This window comes from Leuciscus leuciscus (genome assembly GCF_965113295.1).
Source record: "Leuciscus leuciscus genome assembly, chromosome: 8".
Taxonomy (NCBI): domain Eukaryota; kingdom Metazoa; phylum Chordata; class Actinopteri; order Cypriniformes; family Leuciscidae; genus Leuciscus; species Leuciscus leuciscus.
Window position 1 is genome coordinate 17,507,171 of NC_138732.1, and position 22,542 is coordinate 17,529,712.

The 22,542-nt window shown below is 37.6% G+C and overlaps 1 protein-coding gene across 4 annotated transcripts in view; it reads right to left on the minus strand.

Annotated features, from left to right (window-relative positions):
• Positions 1-14,730, minus strand: part of LOC309505194 (teneurin-3) — a 124,588-nt gene extending 109,858 nt beyond the window's left edge. For 3 of the 4 annotated variants that reach the window (XM_082178522.1, XM_082178521.1, XM_082178519.1), the window contains exons 1-2: positions 14,145-14,730; positions 700-1,106 (exon numbers count right to left, since the gene is read on the minus strand). In XM_082178522.1, the coding sequence (XP_082034648.1) occupies positions 700-979 (280 nt within the window). In that variant the 5' untranslated portion in view covers positions 980-1,106; positions 14,145-14,730. The remainder of the gene's footprint in view (positions 1-699; positions 1,107-14,144) is intronic. The other variant, XM_082178520.1, reaches the window with a different exon arrangement.
• Between the last annotated feature and the right edge of the window lie 7,812 nt (positions 14,731-22,542).

The following is a 22,542-nucleotide window of genomic DNA, read 5'->3' on the forward strand; positions in this document are numbered from 1 at the left end:
GTTTGTGAATAATCAGCAAATTAGTGTCTGCTAGGCTCTATTAAAAAAAAAAGAAGTTAACCCATATGCCTAACCTGAATACAACGGGCTAACAGGGGTGTTTTAAAAGTACTTTAATTTAGACTGCTTCAATGACATGTTGAAATTATATATGAAACTTAGTAAATTGAACAAATTAATTTCATTGAGGGCTTACATTACTTTGTAAATGTATTGTTTATTGTAAAAAAATTGCGGCTTGCTTTTTTTTAGGCTTGGAATTTTATTGCGTATCTAATCAGAAATATAAGCTAAACTACATTCAAAATTATGAAATGTTCTTCAGCCTAAAATTTACTTGGAAAATAATGTCTTATGGTCAAGAATGTTTTTCCAAGGACATGGGAGTTATTTTCTGGATAAGACTGAATTAAATCTGAAGATTTAGCTCTTGTCTGGGTTAGAGTTCAAGGTGAAGTTCGGTCACATTACTGATGGTGATGTACCACAGTATGCCACTGTTATCTTAGGTCTTAGATGTATTCAGTTTTGTGCTGCATACTGTATTTCTTATTTATTTTTTTATTTTTATATGTTTTGTTTTTAGCATATCAGACGTCCATTTTTCTTTTCCTTGTTGGTTTTGAAAAACATCACATTTGCAAGCATGAAGGTCTCCAGAGTCTCCTGTCCATATGGTGAATATTAAAGAGCACTTACCTGGAGCTCTGTATTCCTCCGTGTCCCTTGGCACCATGTCTGGCATACGATGCCCATAAAGCCCCTGGGTGGATGGGTGTTGATCAAAGGCCTTCAGCGTCTCACTGGAGCTATAGGATTTCTGGGTAAGGACGGAGGATGAGCCGGTGTGACGGCGGTTCCCGGGACCCTCCCTGTAGCCCTCCCCCTCCTCTCTGTTTCCTTCCCTCTCCCAGTCTCTCCCTCGTTCTCTCCTGCTCCGAGAGAGAGAGCAGTAAGGCCGACGCTCCTTCACCTCCATGTTACATTCATGCTGTGTTCCTCCTTTTCTACGCTTCTCTCTTGCTTCTGTCTGTTCTAGTTTGCTCTTTTCCAGTTGTCAGTCTGTCTGTGCACCTCTTTCTCCACTCTTAGTTCCACTCCCCCTGCTTAGAGAGACAAAAAAACACTGCTTAGTGAGAGAAAAAAACACGTAAAGAGAGGGGAATAAAAGGAAGAAACAAAGCTTTAAAATGTCACTCCTGCTTAGTTCATCATGTTCCTTGTACAGCCTTAGAAAAACAATTAGTCACTAAGACAAAGTAAGGGGCGCAGCAACTAGTTTTTTATTTTTTTCTGATAACATTGTTAAACTATATCATTAATCTCTCAAGGTCCGTAATCCTTGTTTCTTTAACAAAGGTTCCTCTTCTTACAATTACAGACAAAAAGAATAATTACTTTTTAGCTTTAAAAAATTAAGGTGTGAATTTACATTCTCAATGTTTTAAGCAATTATACTATATACAAAAAAGACATTTAAATACTTAAAGGGAAAGTTAACCCAAAAAATTTAAAGGGATAGTTTAAGAGCACCCAATTTCTTTCTTCTGAAGAACAAATTTGGAAACCAAACCGTTGACATCCAATGTAGAAAGTCAATGGGGTCCATCAACTGTTTGGTTAACCATATTCTTCAAAATATCTTCTTTTGTGTTCAGCAGAACACACAAAGTCAAACGAAGTGATACCAAAAATGCTCGCTTTCATTACACTAGCTTTGTCATGAGAGAGCCACACACACTTGTAAGCCTTTAGTAGGTTTTCTGGGAGGTTTGTGCCAAAACCGTTCAACAAAGCTCTGGAGAATTGCTTGAGTTTCACTGGTGTGTAAATTTAAGGATATTCCAGGGCTTCTTCTCGAGTGTCGTCTATCTTATCTAGTGGAACAGTCTACACACAGACACAAGTGCAGAATGCGTTTGCCTAGAGACCCCACTGTCAGATTAAAGCACTATAAAGAGGACAAGAGAAAAAATGAGGATAATAAAACACTGTAGGAAACAGAGGTCAGCATTACTGCATACGGCCACAGTAATGGAATGCGATTGGGGTAAAATAAATGGTGTGCGGGCATCAAAAAGATCTTCTCAGAAAGAAAGAGTGAGCTATAATTTACTTGACAATATTTCAGCTAGATAAATTAAATATAGTTGTCTTCTAGTACTGGTCATTTTATTCTCTGGTTTGAGTGTGATGTTGGGCAAAGGCGCAGTGGGTTGCCTGAGCACACCAGCAGAAACCCTCTATCCTTCATTGCATTGGACAGCACCCACTGAGTTATCCTCGGGTAACACGGCCCCCGTATTCGGATCAATTTAGATTAGCTGGGGCAAGGGAGGCTCAGACATACTGGTCTAGCTCTAAATGTCCTTAAAGCTGGTCACCAAGTCTATAAGATTAAGACAAAAAGCATGATGGCTGATTAGTAAGCACATCAAATTAATTTTTGAATTGTGCTCTCAAATGTCCTTTATTCATCAAAAGCTTGTTTAGAAATATTACACCTTTCAATCAAGAACACCTAAAAATGTTGGTGGCATGGGTTTAGCAAATACAGGCTAGAAATCACCCACTTAGAAAAGTTTAGAAGGAATGAGAAGCAGAGATATAAATCACAGTATAGCTTTGGCGGTCATATCATGCTCAGGTGGGCACTGACCCATGGGGCCATTGAAAAGCAAAGACTCAGCAGTGAGCAGAGGGGCCAGTGGGAACTATATTATAGCAAGAGGCAACCAGGCAAGAAGATGTCACTTGACTATACCTCACTTATGATGATCTAATGGCAACGACTTCACTAAATTAGATGCCCGACCATCTGGCATAACTGAAAAAGGTAAGAATGCAAGTTACTGTGGATAGTGACCCTGGACTCTATGGTTGACCAATAAATCAGAAGAAAATGAAACAAAAGTGAAATGTTGTATTCGCTTTTCATATGGTTGATAATTTACAATTGTAATCTAAGTTAAAGGGACAGTTAACTAAAAACTACAATTTGAGAAGAAAAATCATACTGACTTTTAAAAATAAAAGGTTCCATGGTGTTTTCAAAGCAAAGCCATGAATAACTGTTCTTAAATAACAGTTTTTTTCTTAGTTTAAAGAACATTTTAATAATATGAAGATAATTTTTTCCCTAAAAAGGACATTTTCTTTACTGTAAATGTTCCATGGATGCTAAAGATTTTTCATGAAACCATCAAGGCCAATACAGGTTAAGTAGAATTTTCATTTTTGGTTGAACTATCCCTTTAATATCTTTTCAAAGCTCAGGACTTATGTATTAATTATTTTATTGATCCATTTGTTTGTTTGTTTTTTTAATTCCATGTCAGCAGAAAGGCTATCTTCATGACAAAAACAAAATGAAAAACAATTATCAAAAAACTAAAAACCTTTAGTATTGATACAAGAAAAAAAAACAATAACATATCTCTAAATAAAGGGGGTTTTTTTTCTATGTATTAAAAACAGTGCCGTCCATAAAATGTTTTTCAAGGATGCACATAAATTGCTTTTGCTGATAATGACACAACAAATATAATAAGGCATAACCATCGTGTGCTCATAAAAATGCTGTGCTATCTGATGAAAGTACACAAGAAATGCACTGGTTTGGGTGTAGAAGGTTGATAAGTTGGATCTGGGGTTCACAAGGTGAGATGAAGATAGGAAGCCTGGCATACAACATCTGGATAGTACTGGGCTTGTTGGCTGACATTACTATGATGATCATTATTTATGGAGTTTGGGGTCAGAGGTGGAATCCGATATCCGCAGCTAGTCCCAATGAAATGTAATTACTGAACAAAGAGACTTGCTGTAGATGTGCACTTTAAGCCACCAGACCCACACTCTCACACCATCCGCAGAATACCCAATGCGCTTCAGGTAAGAGAGATGGGTCATGAAGGTTGCCACCAATTTATTTAACCATGGGTGACTGCGTTGGTTCAAAGTCAAGGTGCCTTATCTGGTGGAGCTCTCGGTTATTGTGAATCCATTAGGTGTGCACAAACATCATATACAGCTTTCCAGAACAGGATAGATCCAGACAAATCATTTAGAATAATTCAGATAGCACTCAACGAACAACAGAAAGTTCGAAAAAACAACAACAAATGGATTTCAGAGAGATTGCAGAATGATTCCACAGCAAATCTGACAAATTTGTGCTTAGCATTTAGTGCATGTACCATATACAGGATGTTCAGTTAAACATTAAATGTGTTTTTTAAATCAGTGTTGAAAACATCGTTGCTCAGTCTACCCTCTGCCCTTAGACTAGTAATTAATTCCAATATTAATAAGAGACAGATGGAATGGATGAATGCAACGGAAATAAGTTATATGAAATAAATCCTAGACTGTTTTTTTGTAATTTAAAAACTAGGTATGATCAAGATGTTTTTAAAAGGGGCCATTGAAGTCGTTCAAAGTTTACAAATGGATATATTTTTTTCAATGTGAAGAACCACCATCATACCTCCAATGACTGTTAATGAGAAAACATCTTCTAAAAGAACTAATCCACAGTATGTTTCCTATGCATTCATTTGCTTCACCTTGGAACGTCTTTTCTCATTATCTCTCTGAACTTCTCAAAAATCAACATCCATATTCAAAACGTCAGAGAATACCAGAGTAAATTTGTTCTTATTCAAACTGATGTAATATGGTTTATTATTGATTCATGTCAGAAATATGAGAAACGAAATGTAAATACAAAATGTAATGATGTATCCTACCTAATATGCAAACTTCAGGCAAATAGGTTATACATTTCTGCTTGTTATAACTATTTTGGTATCGAAACGTATGGCTGGAAATTGATAAAATGTGGGCTTTTTTAAGAGACCACAGACTTAAACAGTATCCAGTTACTTCTCTGGAGTATAAATTTGCTTCGAAGTGGCTCATCCAGTGAGACATGGGATGGTTGCTTGGTGAAAGAAGGCCAAGGGGGAGATGGTCTGGCTGTAAAAACTCCAGCTCAGAGTGCCAGCAGATAGGATAACTAACAAGCTTTTCAACCGGAACATTGCACACAATCATCCTTAGTAAAAAAAGTAACTTTAAGTGAACTTCTAAGAGGAGATGTATCTTCTAAAAAGAGATGTAGGACTATCTACAGAAGCATACTGCAATGTAGTGTCGCTCTATAGGAACGGAAATTTCTCATAAATAATGACAAATAGGCCAAAGAGACATGAATAAAAAAAAAGATCACACAAAGAATAAGGACTTCATCTACAGTAAACTTTTTTGGGCATATGGCTTATTATTTTATACAAATATTTTGCATTGTATCTAACTGATATACAGTAAGAAACTAATTATTTTATTTCAAAATTAAATTGAACCAAATTACTCTGAAGGGAATTATGGCCAGAACAGAGTGGAAAAAGCTGATGCACTCCTTATAGACCTATATTAATCTCACAAACAGTCTCACCTAATAATCTTTGCTGTATTTTCTGTTTTTGTGGTACTCTAACAAAACATATAGTCTCGCAGGTCCACACAGGCTTAGCATCTGACTCAGGTAGAAACATTTGCACATCCCTGATTTATATATTTACCAGATGCAACTTAAGAATGGGACAAATCATACATCACTCCAAATGAGTTGCCTCTTGGGAGAGGGTTGCTGCAAACAAAATGCACGCAATAAAATAACCTGATACAGTAAGTAGCTACTTCTCTGTCCAATTTCTAGAAAACGCTTTGGTCATCATTAATGACATGGTTTCAACATACAGACAGTGAGTAATCCTGCTCATTATTTAATACGGTGTACATAATAAATTCTCTGTGGTAGTCTGTAAGATTTCTCTCTGTGACAGAGTACCCAGATGACACTGTGCTGTTAACATCTACGGCGGCCGCATTGTTTATTTATGCCTATGATTATATAGAACCGCACAATCATAAATTGTGTATCTCCCTACATTAAGATTAAGATTAAGAATTAATTTAACATCCACCATTCCACACACAATATAGGTGAAAGTATAAGTGGGTTTCTCCAGTGTTAGCATCTCATTAGAATGCATGACACTTTAATTGAATCAAAATCATTTTTAAGTCTGCATCAGCAACGTCCTTCTCTCCATCAATTCACTCCCCTCCGCTTCGTCTAAAAGCCTTTCTTTAATCCTCCTGCCCGGATCTTTCAAATTGACCTCCACAGTCCAAGACCAGCCACTAAAGTTCGCACCAGGATACTAAGTGCACATAACCCGAAGAAATACAGAACCCCTCCCCTCCTTCGCCGCTAACCCCCCACCCAACCCGTTCTGAGCTTTAGTGTGGCCGCCACCACCGACAATAGCTTGCTTTGACAGCTTTGCATAATTCATGCGCTGCACTGCTCTCCCTGAGCCCAGCCCAGCCACTCGCTTGCTGTGAGACAACGGGAAGAAAAAACACAGACGGGAAACAAGGGCACGCTTCCATTAGCCAGTGCCTGTTCCCACACTACACTGCTGCACCCTGGGATAGTGCCACTATTGTCTGGGGGTCGTCATTTTCACCACCCCCGCATCACGGTGGAGATGCGATGCAGCAGACACAGATGTGCACAGGCCTGGAGGAAGACACATCCACTTGTGTTCGTCTTTTTCAGTATTCATGACCTCAAGGCTGTGCTTTTCTTGGACTAGCTGGAAGAGGTTTGCCGGTGAGATTTAATTTAGAGCTTTAACGGTTATATCAGATATTCTGTCTAAAATCATCTACTAGGATGTGCAACTTCCTCAGAGATGACTAAAGGTTTAATGGTTCTTGGTTTTAATGGTTTAATGGTTCTTGAATCATTACTTTAATATCAATATAAGACATCCAATATTTTCCTAAACGGCACAATAATGCACAAAAAACTCTTGCAAGATGACGATGTTCTCTATGACTATTTTGTTTTTTATTTTTTATTTTTAATCTCAATTCAGTGGGCAAAGGAATTCATTTGTGAAAATCTGTTTCAGCATGGATCTTAAAATGATTAAGCAAAACTAAAACATTTAAAGAGGTGGGAGCGATGTTATATAGGTAATGATAGCACTCACTAGCAGAATACAGAGATCACAGTTCTTATTAAAAAAACATTATACCGATATGTCTCACACGGCACTGCCATGGGCTTTTTTTTTTACTTACGTCCTATGTTCTAAAGATAACTCCTCCATGCTCATATATATATATATATATATATATATATACATACACGTAATTTCCGCACGACTATAAGTTGCACAGGTTCAAGATAGGTTGCATGTGTACAAGTTACATTATTACATTAAGAAATTATGTAAAATACCAGTAAATTAAAAATGTTACTGTAACATTTTAGCTCCCCTCACTCCTCAACAAACACTTTCAATTTAACACTATTCAGAACAGAAATTAAAATTATTTTTAAAAAAGATATCTATTTTAGTAAACAAACTATCATATTGATGTGTGGGAAATGCGATGTACAAATAGACTCACAATCACATACCCCTCAGCATGAAACCAAATGTGAGTTTTGCGCATGTTTTGCATGCACTGTTTAGAATTTAAGTTGCATTACGTTTTACATTTAAATTTTTTTTTACTTATATTTCAGAAATAAAGGTCATAAATAAATGCACATACACACACACACACATAATATGTGCCTGTATTGAATTCAAAAACATTCACAAACAGCAAACAGTAGGCTACTTGTAGTCGATGGTCACTGTCTCAAAGAGCATGCACATTGCGTCCAAATGATCTGAGAGCGCGGGCGGGTATAGATATATACACTAGATGTCGCATTGGCTACTGCGAAACCGTAGCCAATGCGACATCTAGTGTATATATCTATACCCGCCCGCGCTCTCAGATCACTTGGACGTGGCTGTGTTCAAGAGGTAAAAACGATATAAATACTGTTCGTTTTCTCACACAAACCGCTCGTTTCGTGTCTTGGGCCATCAATGTGTACTTACGATGGGGAATTGTTTAATTTGGACGATGGGGAATTGTTTTAATTTGGACTCTGTGCATGCTCTTTGAGACAGTGACCATCGACCTGCATTATATGACTGACAGACAAGAACGGTTTGACCTAAAAATATCAAAATTGAAACTACTGCGGAAAAAAAGACACCTACATCTTGGATGCCCTTGAGGTAAGCTAAAACATACCAAAATTTTATTTCAAAGTGAACTATCCCTTTAACGCTTGTCCAGAACAAGTGGATAAGTAAAGGAGAATTTTACTTGCCCCGACCGGACAAGTAGCCTGATTAGAACATCAATGACAAAAAATGTACTAGGGAATCACTAAAATGAGAGAATGATTCTGATTTTATTACATTTATTGTAAGTTGCGATTGCTAGTGGAATGTATTGGTTACAGGGTTGCGCTGCTGACGCTCGCGCAGCCTTTCGAGAAGAAATCTAAACAAGTGAGAGCAGCTCACACAAAGAAACTCAGTTAACAACATACTGCCGATAAAAATTCAAAATTTGAGTTTTTATATTTTTAACATATGATACAGTTAAGCAACCTCACATGACGAGTGTTGTTTTCCTGAATACCATCACGATTGAAAATGTGACATTGATTTCATACAACAGTTTAATAAACAGTTCAAATTAAGTCACTTACATTTTAGAAGCAATACTGACTGTTTGTGATCTGTTTCAGCGGCGAAAATAGTTCCAAACAAAGATCACAGCAGAACCATAACGCATCTCACAGCAACACTCAACCGTGTTTCATTACTGAACGATTCAGCGTTTTGAACGACTGGGTTGAGTCAAAGATTCAATGACCCATTCATAAACATCTGTCTCATTCTTGAACAAATCAGTCATTTGAACGAATCGTTTGGATGAATGAATCAATGACCCGCTCATTAAGACGGTCGCCTGCCGCCACCTACTGGCAGTTTAGTGTTATGTTTAAAAGTATCATTCTTTCCAATGTTTCTTATTTGTATTTTTAACATTATTTAATGCAATTGTAATTGTAATTTTTCAGTGTAAATTATTTAATTTAATCAGCCTAGGGTAACAGGCCTATAGTGTCTTATTATTCTAAATAATTTAATTTATTGATCAAATTTAGGAATTTAAAATGAAAGATGAAGCATACATTTAATAAGATATGGGGGAGGGGGGTGCCCTTTAAAGGTGCAGATATTACAATATGCACATTTAAATATATCAAAGCTGACTGAACACGGCATAAGAATATTGCTTCAAAATAAATATTTACAACACCAAAAAAAAAATATGTAATCCTGACAAGCAACTTTTTTACTCTGACAAGTAAATGACAGATTTACTTGTCCGAAGCACAAGCACATTAAAAGGCTTAATGTCGAGCTCTGTAAATCCATTGACTGTATAAAATGCAATATTTTGTAGTTACATAAACTTCAGACCTAACAAGTTTTCATTCACTTGATAAGTTAAATTAAAGGAAAGCAAAACAGAGAACTGACGGGGGAAGGCTGAGGTGAAAATATTCAGCAGTATAAAGCAAATGAAGTGACAGCAGAGGAAAGCAAATGAAAAAAACAATTTGCCTTGACTTCATATCAAGATGAAGATTGAAGGGAAAACAACTCTGATTTCAACATGGCATATTTTCTTGATTGCGTTTTAGGAAAAATGTTTATCAGTAATCACCTGAAATGGTTTTCACCTCAAATTATAAAGGGATAGTGGCCTTTTTAAACACCTGTTTTTCAAATATTCAGCAGCAAGCAAACCTCATCGCACCACACTAAAGATCCTAATCCACTCTATCCTAAACCGCATTAAAAAAAATCATCAATTTAATTTCATTACAGAATATGATTTGTGCCACAAGCATCTCTCATTACCCATGTTATACCCTCTCCCATTTTTCTCTTCAGTTTTTGTTCTCATATATAGCATTAGGTTTTGACTGTCATCTCTGCAGGACATTAATGTAAATCCCTTGGTTCCAGAGCTGAGGCAGTTTGGAACAGGGATACTGGCGAGTTTCACTGCCTGGTCAGCGCACTTCCTGCCTGTGGCAAATCATAGGCTGCCTCCAACACAGCAGGAGGCAGGCAAGAGAGCTCCACAGCAAATTGGAGAGTAAAGCGGGGGGTGTGGGAGGGCGGGTGAAGATGGGGGGAAAAGCGAGAAAAAGAGAATGAGAGAGAATTTAAACAAGGATGTTATGGAGGTTGGAAAAGTGTACTGCAGGCAGCCAAGTCTGTAATGGACTTTAGGACATCTATAGCACACAGAGAATGTCTCTGACTTGAAGCAATTCACTTGCGCACACACACACACACACACACACACACACATAAGCACAATCCACAATGTTCTTATCCCTTAGGGTAAAAAACAAAATGCATGACCAGAAATGCACAGACACTTTCTAGATGCTCCAAAAAGACAGAAAGTTTCGAGATACAGCTGCAATCGCAATAAATCACACCACTGGTTCTTGTAAAATCATGTAAAGTATCAGATGATGCAGGTTGCAATCCATTACAATTCAGTACTAATAAGCACATAGAAACACAATGCACAAGAGACTTTGGCTGACGTATTTCAGCTTGTCTCACAATGAAATGCGGCTGATTTTTAGCTAAAGTAGATTAGATAAACAATAATACTACTAAACAGGTACATTGCCAGGGTTACATTTTTCGTTGATTGCATTTCAGACATGTCCTTAACAACAAACCAAGTACAATTTAAAACACTGCATTTCGCCTTTATTGTAACATAGCACAAAACAACTCTTTGAAAAAAGGACCGATATTATATCCATGGATCCATCAAAAGCATTAATTGCCGTATTCTAGCCACTGCTCTTGCTGAGCCAGTCTAGTCCTTTGAGACTTACTTTGCATGTATTTGTGTCTGTGCATTTTTTGATATCCTGATTTGTCCTTCACTCAGCTGTTGGAAAGTCAATTTTAAATGACACCAGTTTAAAAAGTAATCAATATGTGTAAAGTCTTGTTGACGTGCTGAAGTTCACGAGGGAAATCAGAAGTCAATTTGGCCGTAGGATCCTGTAACTGCAACTGCCGGCAAACAGTATAACATCTCTGATTCATCTACAGTGCATTTAAATTGATTAGCTGTTAATTCTCTGAGGTGGTAAACTGTGTTGCTTGAAGCAAATATTGAGCAAGATGTATTTGTGTCTGCCTCTTGGCATCTACGCAAACTTGTTTGTTAAAGAATTGTTTGTGTTCTTGTTAGTCGAAGCATGTAATGGTTAAAAAAGGGATAAATCCAGAGCAAACACTATAAATGGATTTCAGCCAAGGACAATTTTCAGATCCTCCACAGTTTAAAAATGTGGCATACTGGGACGTTTTTGTATAGATGATAAATCAGACTAATCCTTTACAGGCTGTGATAACCTGGACAATGTTAAGCCAACAGAGATCGGGTCTGTCCACTGTGATTATGCAGAATAAATATAGTGTAAATGTGAAACGCAGAGGCTGACGTGCTGGCAGTGCGTGTTTGTCAGGGTACATTAACCTGCGCCTGTTTGCTTAGCACTATTGAAATAGGCACTGATGGCTGAGCTACTTTCATAGACACACACACACACACATTCACTCTATCTCTCTCTACACTGGACATAAAAAGATCCTTCACCTGGAGTGCTCAGGCAAATAAACAAACATTGAAAGAAGTGACAAGGGCTTTTCTACTCAATAAACTGCCAAAAATGTCATTGTAGAATTAGCCTAACTAGTCAGAGTATTTTTTCAAACTTGTATCAATAAAAATGAACACAATTGTCATTTATGGACTGCATGCCAATCAGCGAAATGCCAGTCCGCAAGACTAACTAAGGTATAACATCATCTAAGAGGACAGTCATTATGAGATACTTCTGCAAATAGGATAGGATTTCATAAAAGTACTTGATGGTGATATTTTTTTGTTGTTGTTGAGTTTTTCACTCTGCAGTAAAACAATAAATAAGATTCATATGATTTATGAAGCATGGAGCAGGGCTAAATGCAACCGTTCACTTCATTGAAGCTTGACTTATCAGTGTTATTTGAACCGTTTGATACAAGGTAAAAGGCTATAACACTCTCTTCCCAGCTGAATCTGTGATACATGAGAGACACTATCTTCTAAATAAGCAACTGACATTAGTGACCTTTTGTTTTTTCCTCACTCTCTGTCCTTTTTCATCCCCAAACCAGACGACAAATGTGCTTTTCCCTAATCAGAGGATGATGTGGTTTTCTCTGCAATCAGGGGTCTAGTATGTTCACAATGTGACCTCTATTTTTAATGTGCCAAAGAAAAACTGTAAAATCATAATATGAACTGGCTGAGAATTTGTTGGGCTTCAAAGTGCCATTGTCTTATTTCGCAAAGTGTAAGAAGAATGTGAATCTATGGACCTACAGAATGTGAATATCAACTACACACGGTTTCTGTATCAGATGATCGAGATCATCAGAGCACAAATCAAAATGGCAGGCCTCTACTCTGAGTACCTTTTCAGTCACAACAAATCCTTTTCTTTCTGATGTTTTGCTTCTTTTGTTATATATCACAATGATGTCTTTATTTTTTTCTAGCGTGTAAAAGCAAAATTGATATGTGGGATAGAGACTACTGGGGTTTCAATCACAATATGTTCTTTAAGGAGTTGTCGGCGTTATAATGAACAGAAATGGAATCGGTTTAAATGAATCAATGCTATTGCAAAAGGCTTTGAACATCTATTTTAGTCATACCTTAGTTGATAACTGTTCAATAATCTTTATCTGGGTCTAATGAGAGCCCTTCATAATCCTTGTTGAACTGATTTGATGAAGTATTGCCTTGTAAATCGTTTTGTGCCACCAGTGCCCTTGATGACAAATTAGCTCAATTAGTCATATGCTCATCTCCATGTAGTATAGGCTAAGTGATCTGAGACAATAATATAACTGCAACCGCGTTTAATCGGTATTGCAAATTAATGGTTCAGTCACTTATATAAACTGGCTCCTTTAAGGAGTCTATGAACCAAGGATCAGATTATCTAGACCACTTCAATCTGATAATTTCTCAATTCTCATCGTCTCATAAAGAGAACAATGAAACCATGGTCGTAATGTGTCTTATAATTGAAATTGAGATATCGTTATCATGTTTCATGTATGCTTCTTTGGGCTACTGTTAAATGCTGTTAACTGTTTAAAAATCGTATAGGCCTAATTTAAATGTATGTAAAATTAATAAACGTTAAAGGTAATTAACGATGCTGTGGAAACTGTCTCGCGCAACAGAGATTGTTATTTGACGTTCGCTGTGCTAGCAGCGCCAATTTACAGTTAACATTTTAAACGTCACTACTTGTTTTGTGATGTATTTGTAGCCTAATATATAACTCTAAAAATATAATTTGACGTAATTTACCGACTTGCCGCCCTAAACAGATCGCAACAGCGAATGCGACTTCAGTTCGCTAAACTTTGTCAGAAATACGCGCGCTGACTTGTCACTGTCTTGTCTAATTTTTTTTATATATATATAATTTTGCAACTGAAGAAAGTGTTGAGACCTACGGTTGTATGGGGAACATTTTTTTTTTTTAAATACCCCCCACCTCCCCAACCTTTTCTTTTGACTTAATTTGGGGGAAATTCAAGCCCTGAAATACGCCCCCATAATCCGCACTATGGTTTTGTGCACTTAAGATAAAAGGTTAACTACCTGTTTGTGCAAGAATATATTTGCAAACATTTTCATGGCATGTCAAGTACAGTAAGAGGCTGTGGGACGTAGGACAGGTCATCAGTCCATTCCTAACCTAGCTATTCTAAGCATGAATTTCATTCCCCAAGGTGGCAAATTGCAACAAGTTTGAGTCTGGTTATTTCCGTGCAGCTGGGCGGAATTCATGCCATTAAAGTGTATTAAGACACTGAGGATTCACTGCAAATTGCAGCTGCAAACGTTTCAATAAAATACTCACTATTGCCTACTTGAAAGGCTATACGTTTATTTATTAAAAACAGTGGCATCACTACAAATGTCTCAACATATTGGCAAACGTTATCCAACTGCACCAACTAACAAGTAAAAGCAACATGAAACAAAAGTAACCTGACACTGATGTTTCTCATATCATTTCTTACCTCGTAAAATTCGGTTTAGATCCCCATTGTAGTGGAACGAGATGAAAAAAAACTTTACAGTAGGTATCCAAACTTATTAAAAGCAGCAGCTGTGAGATGAGGTAAAATAACGGTTAGGACGATACATTTCCCGCAGTCACGCCTTCCCGCGTCTCTCACACACTGAGTGCTCTCGAGCGGGGGGGAATTCTTCCGCAAACGACCAGCCACAAATACTGTCTAAATAACGAGACAACGATCTGGACCCGGTGAACCCAGAAGCACTAAGTCAAGAAGCAGTTTTAGCTGTGTCAGAAACACATGTGATGAAGCGAAGGACTGTACCACTCCTCTGTTCTCCCTGTGTGTGTGTGTGAGCGCGCGCTGCGGTGCTGATGAGAGGACGGGTCGTTAGCGCGGGATCCGCGCGATAGACAGGCAATGTCATTAACTGCACGAGGACCCGGAGCATCGCTGAATACTGAACAAGTCTGGTTTTCTCTTTCATTTGTTTGTAATAATTTTATATAAACAACAATAATTTCACCATAAATAGATAATACATTTCAATAAATGGAAGGAAACTTCAATACTGGTATCACAGACTTCTAATGGAAATCACACAATGTACATTGCTTCACTACTAAGTTGAGATTTACTGGTTTATGTTTGTAAAAAAAAATTGTTTACCTAAAATTCCATACACACACATGTGTGTGTGTGTGTGTGTGTGTGTGTGTGTGTGTGTGTGTGTGTGTGTGTGGAAAGAGAGAGATGAATTATGTAATTCTCTAACCTTGTTGCAAAAACACATTGTATAAAGTATACAGTACATACATTGCATACAGTAACAGGATTGCATCTTTACAGTGTGTACGTGGTCAAGGAATATTATGTGAAAACTTGCCACATTCATATTTAATATCTAGTGTCTCTGAGACTCCAAAGTAATGTTTTTTTTTTTTTAAATGGAGGCCGATTGAAGCATGTTATCAAGTTTCCTTATTACCAGTTTTTACAGGAAAACATTACGCAATCTGATGCTTGAATGTTAAATGCATTTTTTAAGTAACATTGCCTTGGGGGTCTGTCAGAGCTAAAATCCCATTGTTTTGAATGGAAATTGTGATATTTTATGTGATCATTAAACCAGGATAATGAATTTGCACTTGTCTTATGGCAATTGACTGGGTTTTTTCCTTAAAATAAAAGCTAATTTGGCTTTAGTTAATCAGTTAATTAGCGGTACAGATGGTGAGGTTTCTATGTGGCATCATCTCCCCGAAGACTGGCCTGCAGTGGCATTTTTCATGTAGTTGTCCCTGCTTAGAGGACATTAGAGGGCCTTTTGGCTTTCATCAAAGAGCTGATGCGAAAAGCACATGGCATATGAATCGCACTTTGACGGCTGTGAAATGACAGCTCTCACAGTAGCTGTGTGTAAAGAATGAAGATCATTAATTACAAAAGCCCCAGCTACTTAATCCCACTCGAAAGAGAGCTTGAGGCGTCTGTCGTTCCCTTTGCCCTTCTCTGTTTTTTGCTCTCTTCCGGTATCTCTTGTTTTCGCATCAGCCGCCCCCATTTCTCCTCCCCCACACCAGTCTTGTCTTTTTCTCAGACTCATTCTTCTTTCTGTCTCTGCCCTCATATTCTTTTCAGCTCTTTTATTTTCCATTACAAACTCCACTTTTATCTCCTCATTCTTTCTCTGAATTTCTCTTTTATCATCTGTCGCCCTTTGCATGTCATGGAGTCCAGCAAGAACAGAATCCAGAGTTGGAGTCCAGAGGTTTTTGGACTCAGCAGGGGGAGCGGTAGTGCCCTCCTCATGCGTCCCAGCCCTCAGACCCCATGCTGAGATGGAGTTATCTCTCGAGGCAAGCTGTTCCACTCACCAGAGCCTTGCATCTAAGTCTCCATGCCAAACACCAGCACATCAAACTCTCTCCCAGCAGGAAGTGCTATTATCTGCATGAAAGCCAGCTTGATCAGTAGCTTGCCTTGTACTGCAACTGAAAGACAACAACAGAAAAGTGATACGCTTCTATCTGCAGAGGAGCCAGGCTGGCCCAAAATTGCAGTGTATACTCATTACGTGAATATGTAATGTTTCACCATGTCTAAGAAACTTTTTTTGCTCAAAAATATTATGAAAATTGATGTTGAAAATCAACCACATTGAAGGGCGTTTTAAGTGATTGCTTTGTGTTGTATAAGACAAGATACTATTTGGCATTGACTGACACTGTTTATAATGGCAGTCACATGTAAATGTGCCGCAATAACACATTAACATATTACATATTTGTCACCCATTCAGACGGACATAAACGTCATACCTACAGAATTTCCAATTAAACTTTATGACAAACACTGTTAAGGTCACTCCCATCAAACTCTAATTCTTCAATAGATCTTCTGCAAACATTGTTCTGGAAACGGTCTGCTTGAATCCTCGAAACACAATTTCTGGGACAGTACTAAATGTCTCTTTTTCCAGATAATCCATCACCGCTGGACTCATTTGTACCCTCTAGTGGGGACGAGTAACACTGTAATTTCTCATTAGATGAGGGCACAGCTGTCTGTTTGAAAACAAATGATTTGGACATGAAATCACTGAGGGTGATACATGCTCAGAAAACGTTTTGATATGGATGTACTCAAACAAAATACAATTTCTATTGATTGCAATATAAGGGTTATCACTGCCTGCCTTTTGAAAGACCTGAGAAATATACTAAATGCTACATGCAAAATGCTAGTGAAATCTGTCAGGTTGTTGGTAAGGAGATACATATTAATGAATGTTTTAAAACATTTTTTTTTTCTTTTTCTGCCATTACATAGACGGTGAACGAGATACTAAGATGAAGTTTACTGTATGACCATTTACTGATCCAAAATACAGATATGACTATTTTAAATATACCAAAATCGCTATACTTTTCAGATTTAGGCATTCAATCACAATATATGTGTCATCACATTCGACTCTGAATAGCAGCATTTTCAACATTCTGCCTGCATCCATGTGAATGGATTGCCACCAGTCAACTTAACTGAATATGACAATGAATCTTACTACGTACTGTATGTCACCTTATTTATCAATATAAAGTACAACAGTATCTGAGGTGGTAAATAGTGAAGCAATTGTGAGGGCAAAGAGATATGGTCCATGAGGGAGAATGAGCTGCAGAGGATGAATATACCAAACTAAACTGCTAAAGGAGACGAGCTGATTTTACTCTTACTTTTGTATTCACTGTTGCTGTGGTTGCAGCATATAAACCTTAGGTTGTATTTCCAACCTAATCAGATCATCTGTAATTTATGTTGTTGTATGCTGATTTTGTGCTCAAGAAACATTTATTATGTTGAAAACAGGTGTGTTGCTTAATGTTTTTGTGGAAACCTTGATCCATTTTTTTCCCCAGGATTTTTTGATGAATAGAAAGTTCAAAAGAACAGCATTTATTTGAAATACAAATCTTTTGTAAGATTATAAATGTCTTTACTGTCACTTTTGATTAATTTAATTTATCCTTCCTAAATAAAAGTATTAATTTCTTAAAAGAAAAGATAACACCTTACTGACTCCAGACTTTTTAATGACAGTGTTTGTGAACACTTCCCGGTCACTCATTCCTCTACAACAGGGTAGTATTGTTCCATGTTCAAGGCATTTTAACCAGGGATTATTGTGTGATCAAACTCTGGTCAAAAGATGATATTTGAACAATTTTAGAGATTCTTTAAAAAAAAAAAAAAAGAAAAAGAAATTTTATTTTTCAAAGACTTTTGAAAGGAGTTCTGCAATAGACTGGCTCTATAACCCGACATAGGATAAGCGTTTTGGAGAATGCATTGATGGATGGATAAAGAGTTGCATTCCCACATACAATATGTACTTCCCCTGTTTGATGATGTATTTGTAATGAATTGTATATCAAAAAACAAAACAATAATTCTGCTACTTTTGATAGTATTTGAACATTCGCTTCACAAGCATAAAAAGTGTGATAAAGGCTTTCTTTGATTAGCAGAATGGTGGTCAAACTAAAGATCGCAACAGTAAAAAAAACTCTCTAAAAGAGCTGACATACATATACAGCAGCACATCAATGAACAATTACATGTTGGAAATTACTGACACAATCTACAGTGACCTTGAAGTGGCATTTCACCGAATCAGTGTTCCTAATTAACTCTGATGTATCTAGATGACTTCCAAAGACTCACCATGGCACGGAGTAACCTTCCAAATATAGTGCGGTTAACAAGAGGAATTGCTTCATCTGAGGTGACAGTTTTTTCAAAAACTTGGCCATTGGTGAGCTACTTACTGTTAGGCTTAATTATGCTCTCTGTGAAACTGTGCATTCTAATTAGACAATGTAACAAGTCTATTAGATTTCTAACTTTGGGCAAATTTGAAGAATTACCCCTTTGAATATGAAGGTCCCGATATACTTTAAATGAAATCAAAGAACAAACTGATGACACATAATTTCGAACAAAATCAGGCCAAAACGAAGTTCGTTTGGAGTTAGTTTTGAGAGCTCGAAACAGCTTGCCAAAGCGAACTTTGCGGAAAAGTTTGCTTCGGCTGGTAAACACCTTTGTACTACCATTGGTCCATGGCGATTACGTAATAGGTAGGTGTGCGCTGAGGCTCCGCCTTCTTTCAAGTGGAAATCTTTTCTGGTTCATTTGGCCAGTTCAGTCAGACGTCCGTGAGTAAAAACATGAACTTCTGATGAAACGAGACACTGACACTGTTTTTAATTTTTAATACGGTAAAGCTGCTTGATTTTAAAGTCCCCCTGTAGTCAATCATTTTATCACTTAAAACTCATCTTTGATCACCAAAATTACATATTTAAAAGTTTTTTCCTTGAAAAAAAATTCTTCATGCCTTAAAGGAGCATTTCACCCGTGGGAACATTAATCTTTATTGAAAGTGGGTCATCTGTGTAGTTGAAATGTAACATAAATTTCGATGCCTTCTTGACCGAGGAAAGACAGAAAGTAACTTTAGGGTGCATTTTTATGAAAGACAACAACTCTCACAATGCACCACATTGCACAGCTCCACAAGCCACTCCCACTAATCCAGAAACTAGGATGGTTCACAACACAAACGTCCGTGTCCTTGTCTGATTCAGAGATTTCGTCCAGGAGAAACTGGCATCGTTAAAATTCTTTGCAGCAGACGGACTCTACCTCTGTGCCAGTAGGCGCACAGTGAGAGCACAGGCATCACCAGTCTGCCCCAGCTCGAGCCAGTCCGGGCTCCTCGTCCGCAACAGGCAGGTCTTCTGCAGCAGCCGCCTCCTGTTCCTCCATCAGCCTCAGCTGCTCTTCGCTGTATTGCGGCTCGTAAAGGTAGCCATGAATATCTGATTCGAGCATCAGACTTTCGAAATCCTTTTCTTCCATATCATATTGAGTACCTTCGGCCATTGTCGTAACTTCACATCTGGCTCCACAGCGCCTGTTAGCTTAGCTTCCAAACAAGATGGCGGATAGTGGGTCCCACCCCCTGGAAAAATGAGGAATGAGTGTTTGTAGTCTCAACCCCTCTACAAAGATATGGGACTTCCTGCTTAGAATGACGCAAAATTATGATTTTTACATCATTATAAGCAGGAACCGCAACACTGAAATCCTTATTTCTCCCGTCTCAGGGGAAAATGAGGGAATAATGCACGAACATTCAAAAATATGACTGGGTTTCTAACGATACAAAGCTTAATGCAAATGGGTTAAGTGTTCCTTTAAAATAGCTTGAATGTAACTCTACACCCTTGCCTCATAGTTCTATGAATATGCAAATTAGCCCCGCCTCCACTCACTAGCACCAGCTCAGAGATCCGCTCGGTGATGATCACACCTTGACGTGATTGGTTACAAGGTAGTTTGTGACGTCAGAAACACCAGCGTTTTTTTAAAGCCGCGTTTTTGTTCACTGCAGTTTTAAGGAAAAAATATTTAATATTTAATATTTTATTTAATAAAAATATTGAATATACTTAATTTGCACATGGTTTGTCTTAAAGCATATTAAAAATACTACATAGACAAATAAAAAACATTAAAAGCTTGATTTTCACCACAGGAGATTTTAAGCCTTGAATAAAGTGCTATATAAATAAACATGCGACTAGAGTGCCGAATTGCAGAGCTCGTGCAAACATATCGTTGCTATGATCAGATTCTTTTCTTATGCTTTATTAAAAAATGCTTGCTGTTCTCTCAATTTTGTTGTGCGTTTATTTTGCAATTGAGAGGAAAGCGCGCAGCACATATTTACATATTCATCAAACCGTCGCTCTCAGCAGTGAGGGCGGCGTCAGATGTTCACTAACAGTATATCTCTGCTCACGTATTTCGTACTTCGTTTAACCCCTAAACGAAGAACAAAAAAGAACTTCGGCGAGTATATCGGGGCCTTGAGACTGCTATCAATTATACATACAAGACACCTATGTCAAAACTTCTTAATGTGCAAGCACCTAACATCATCCAACCAGGACACTCGTAAGAATAGCTTGCAAAAAAGAAAGAAAGAAAGAAAGCTTGTGTCTATGCTGCGATCTCCAAGCATGAATCTGAAAGCCATGGAGATGAATGACCAGTCAATAGTGATCTCCATAATCGTTAGTCCTCTGGTGATTCATCAAGCCAATGACACTCGTGTCCCTAATACCACATTTATGCAGGTTTGAGCAGAGGAGATTGCGTGCTGTGATTTTCTCCAAAATGATTGATTATATCCAGCCTCTTTTGCCCAGTGTGTGTATGTGTGCACAGATGAGTAACTGAACGAATGAGCGGGTAAGTGAGTGAGTGAATGAATAAGAGATCAAGTGTGTAAAAGAGCAAGAGAAACTGAGACACAAACCAGACGGAAGAGATTTTGAGAGTAAGTGTGAGTGAATAATCTATCATTTTGCCTAAAATACTACAGGGAATGTCATATTTTTGCACACGAACACTGCAATTTTGGTAGGGCTTTTTTTTTGGCCATCTGAGATTTCAGGAATATTTTGGTTGCGGTCTTGCAGTGTGGATACTCACTGACTGTCTAATGGAGAGCCAAGAGGAGCACAGCATTGATGATGTATGCATGTCTCTGTATGTAGAGAAGAGAGAAAGAAAGCAACAGTGAGAGATGGAGAGAGTTCAGAGAGTCTATATATGATATACAAAATTAATATCTCATTATTTGTTCACTTAACACAAAAATCATGCTAAAATTACCTCAAATTCGCTCTGAAGAATAAAAAGAATATTCCAAGGACAACCCTGCCAACCCGCTCCACATTAAATAAATCAGCTTTAAGCTACTGTTATGACTTTCATAAGAAAGTACTTAAAAAATATATATATTAATTTTTATATGAAAAATATAAAATATTTAAAATATATATATAACAGAAATACTGTTCAAAAGTTTGGAGTCAGTAAGATTATGTTTTTAATAGAAGTCTCTTATGCTTATCAAAAAACTCCTGTCGTCAATAGCGCACAATGAATCCTGTGGAACGCAAGGTCGCATAGGGTCATCTGTTGTATCCTTCACTGCCCGCGAAAAGAAGGGTGCATTTCGAAGCCGCATATATATATATATATATATATATATATATATATATATATATATCACTGAAGTGACACTGTACAATCTGAAAAGCAACAAAAAAGTCAGAGAGGAGTGAAAGTAAACCCCTGGTTTTGGTCTTTAAGATCTAACAAAACAACACACTACTACAGTATTAAGCAAATCCATGCTGATGACTACAGCAGTCCTTAAACGTTCAATTAAGAAACAGGACCGTTCAGTGCAATGAGACACTGTAACCATCAATGGCAAAAGAATGACAGAACAGGTCGACCTGTCTACGGGGCATCATTCAATTACTTCTGATGTGTTTAATTAAAGAACAAGTCAGGCTCATTCCATTCCCATTTCTTTGATCATGTAAACCTTCTTTAAACAGGCCTTGATCAATACTTAATAAAAGCTTGGGATAATACACAAGACTAGGGAAACAAAGCAGAGAGAGCTAAAGCATTACATAGGTATTTGCTCTCTGACTGTATAAATACACATATCAGACTTCTACTCTATGTCTGTATTATCTTGATAAATTAAGTGTACATGAGGATTCCACAGAACTTTCTTTTAATTGAGTGGGGAATTACCACGATTCCGTATTGAATTCTCCTCATCTAAAACGTCCATAGAGCTCAAGATGTGCCTCTCACATCCTGTGACAGCGGGAAACGTGAAGTATAGATTCTCATCTTGAGAATACAAGACAAGCTGCCAATACAAGAGTTACCTGTGAATGCCTGATGCCTCAGTGCAAGAGTGTACTTACACGTGTCAGTCTCAGGGAAGTCTTTC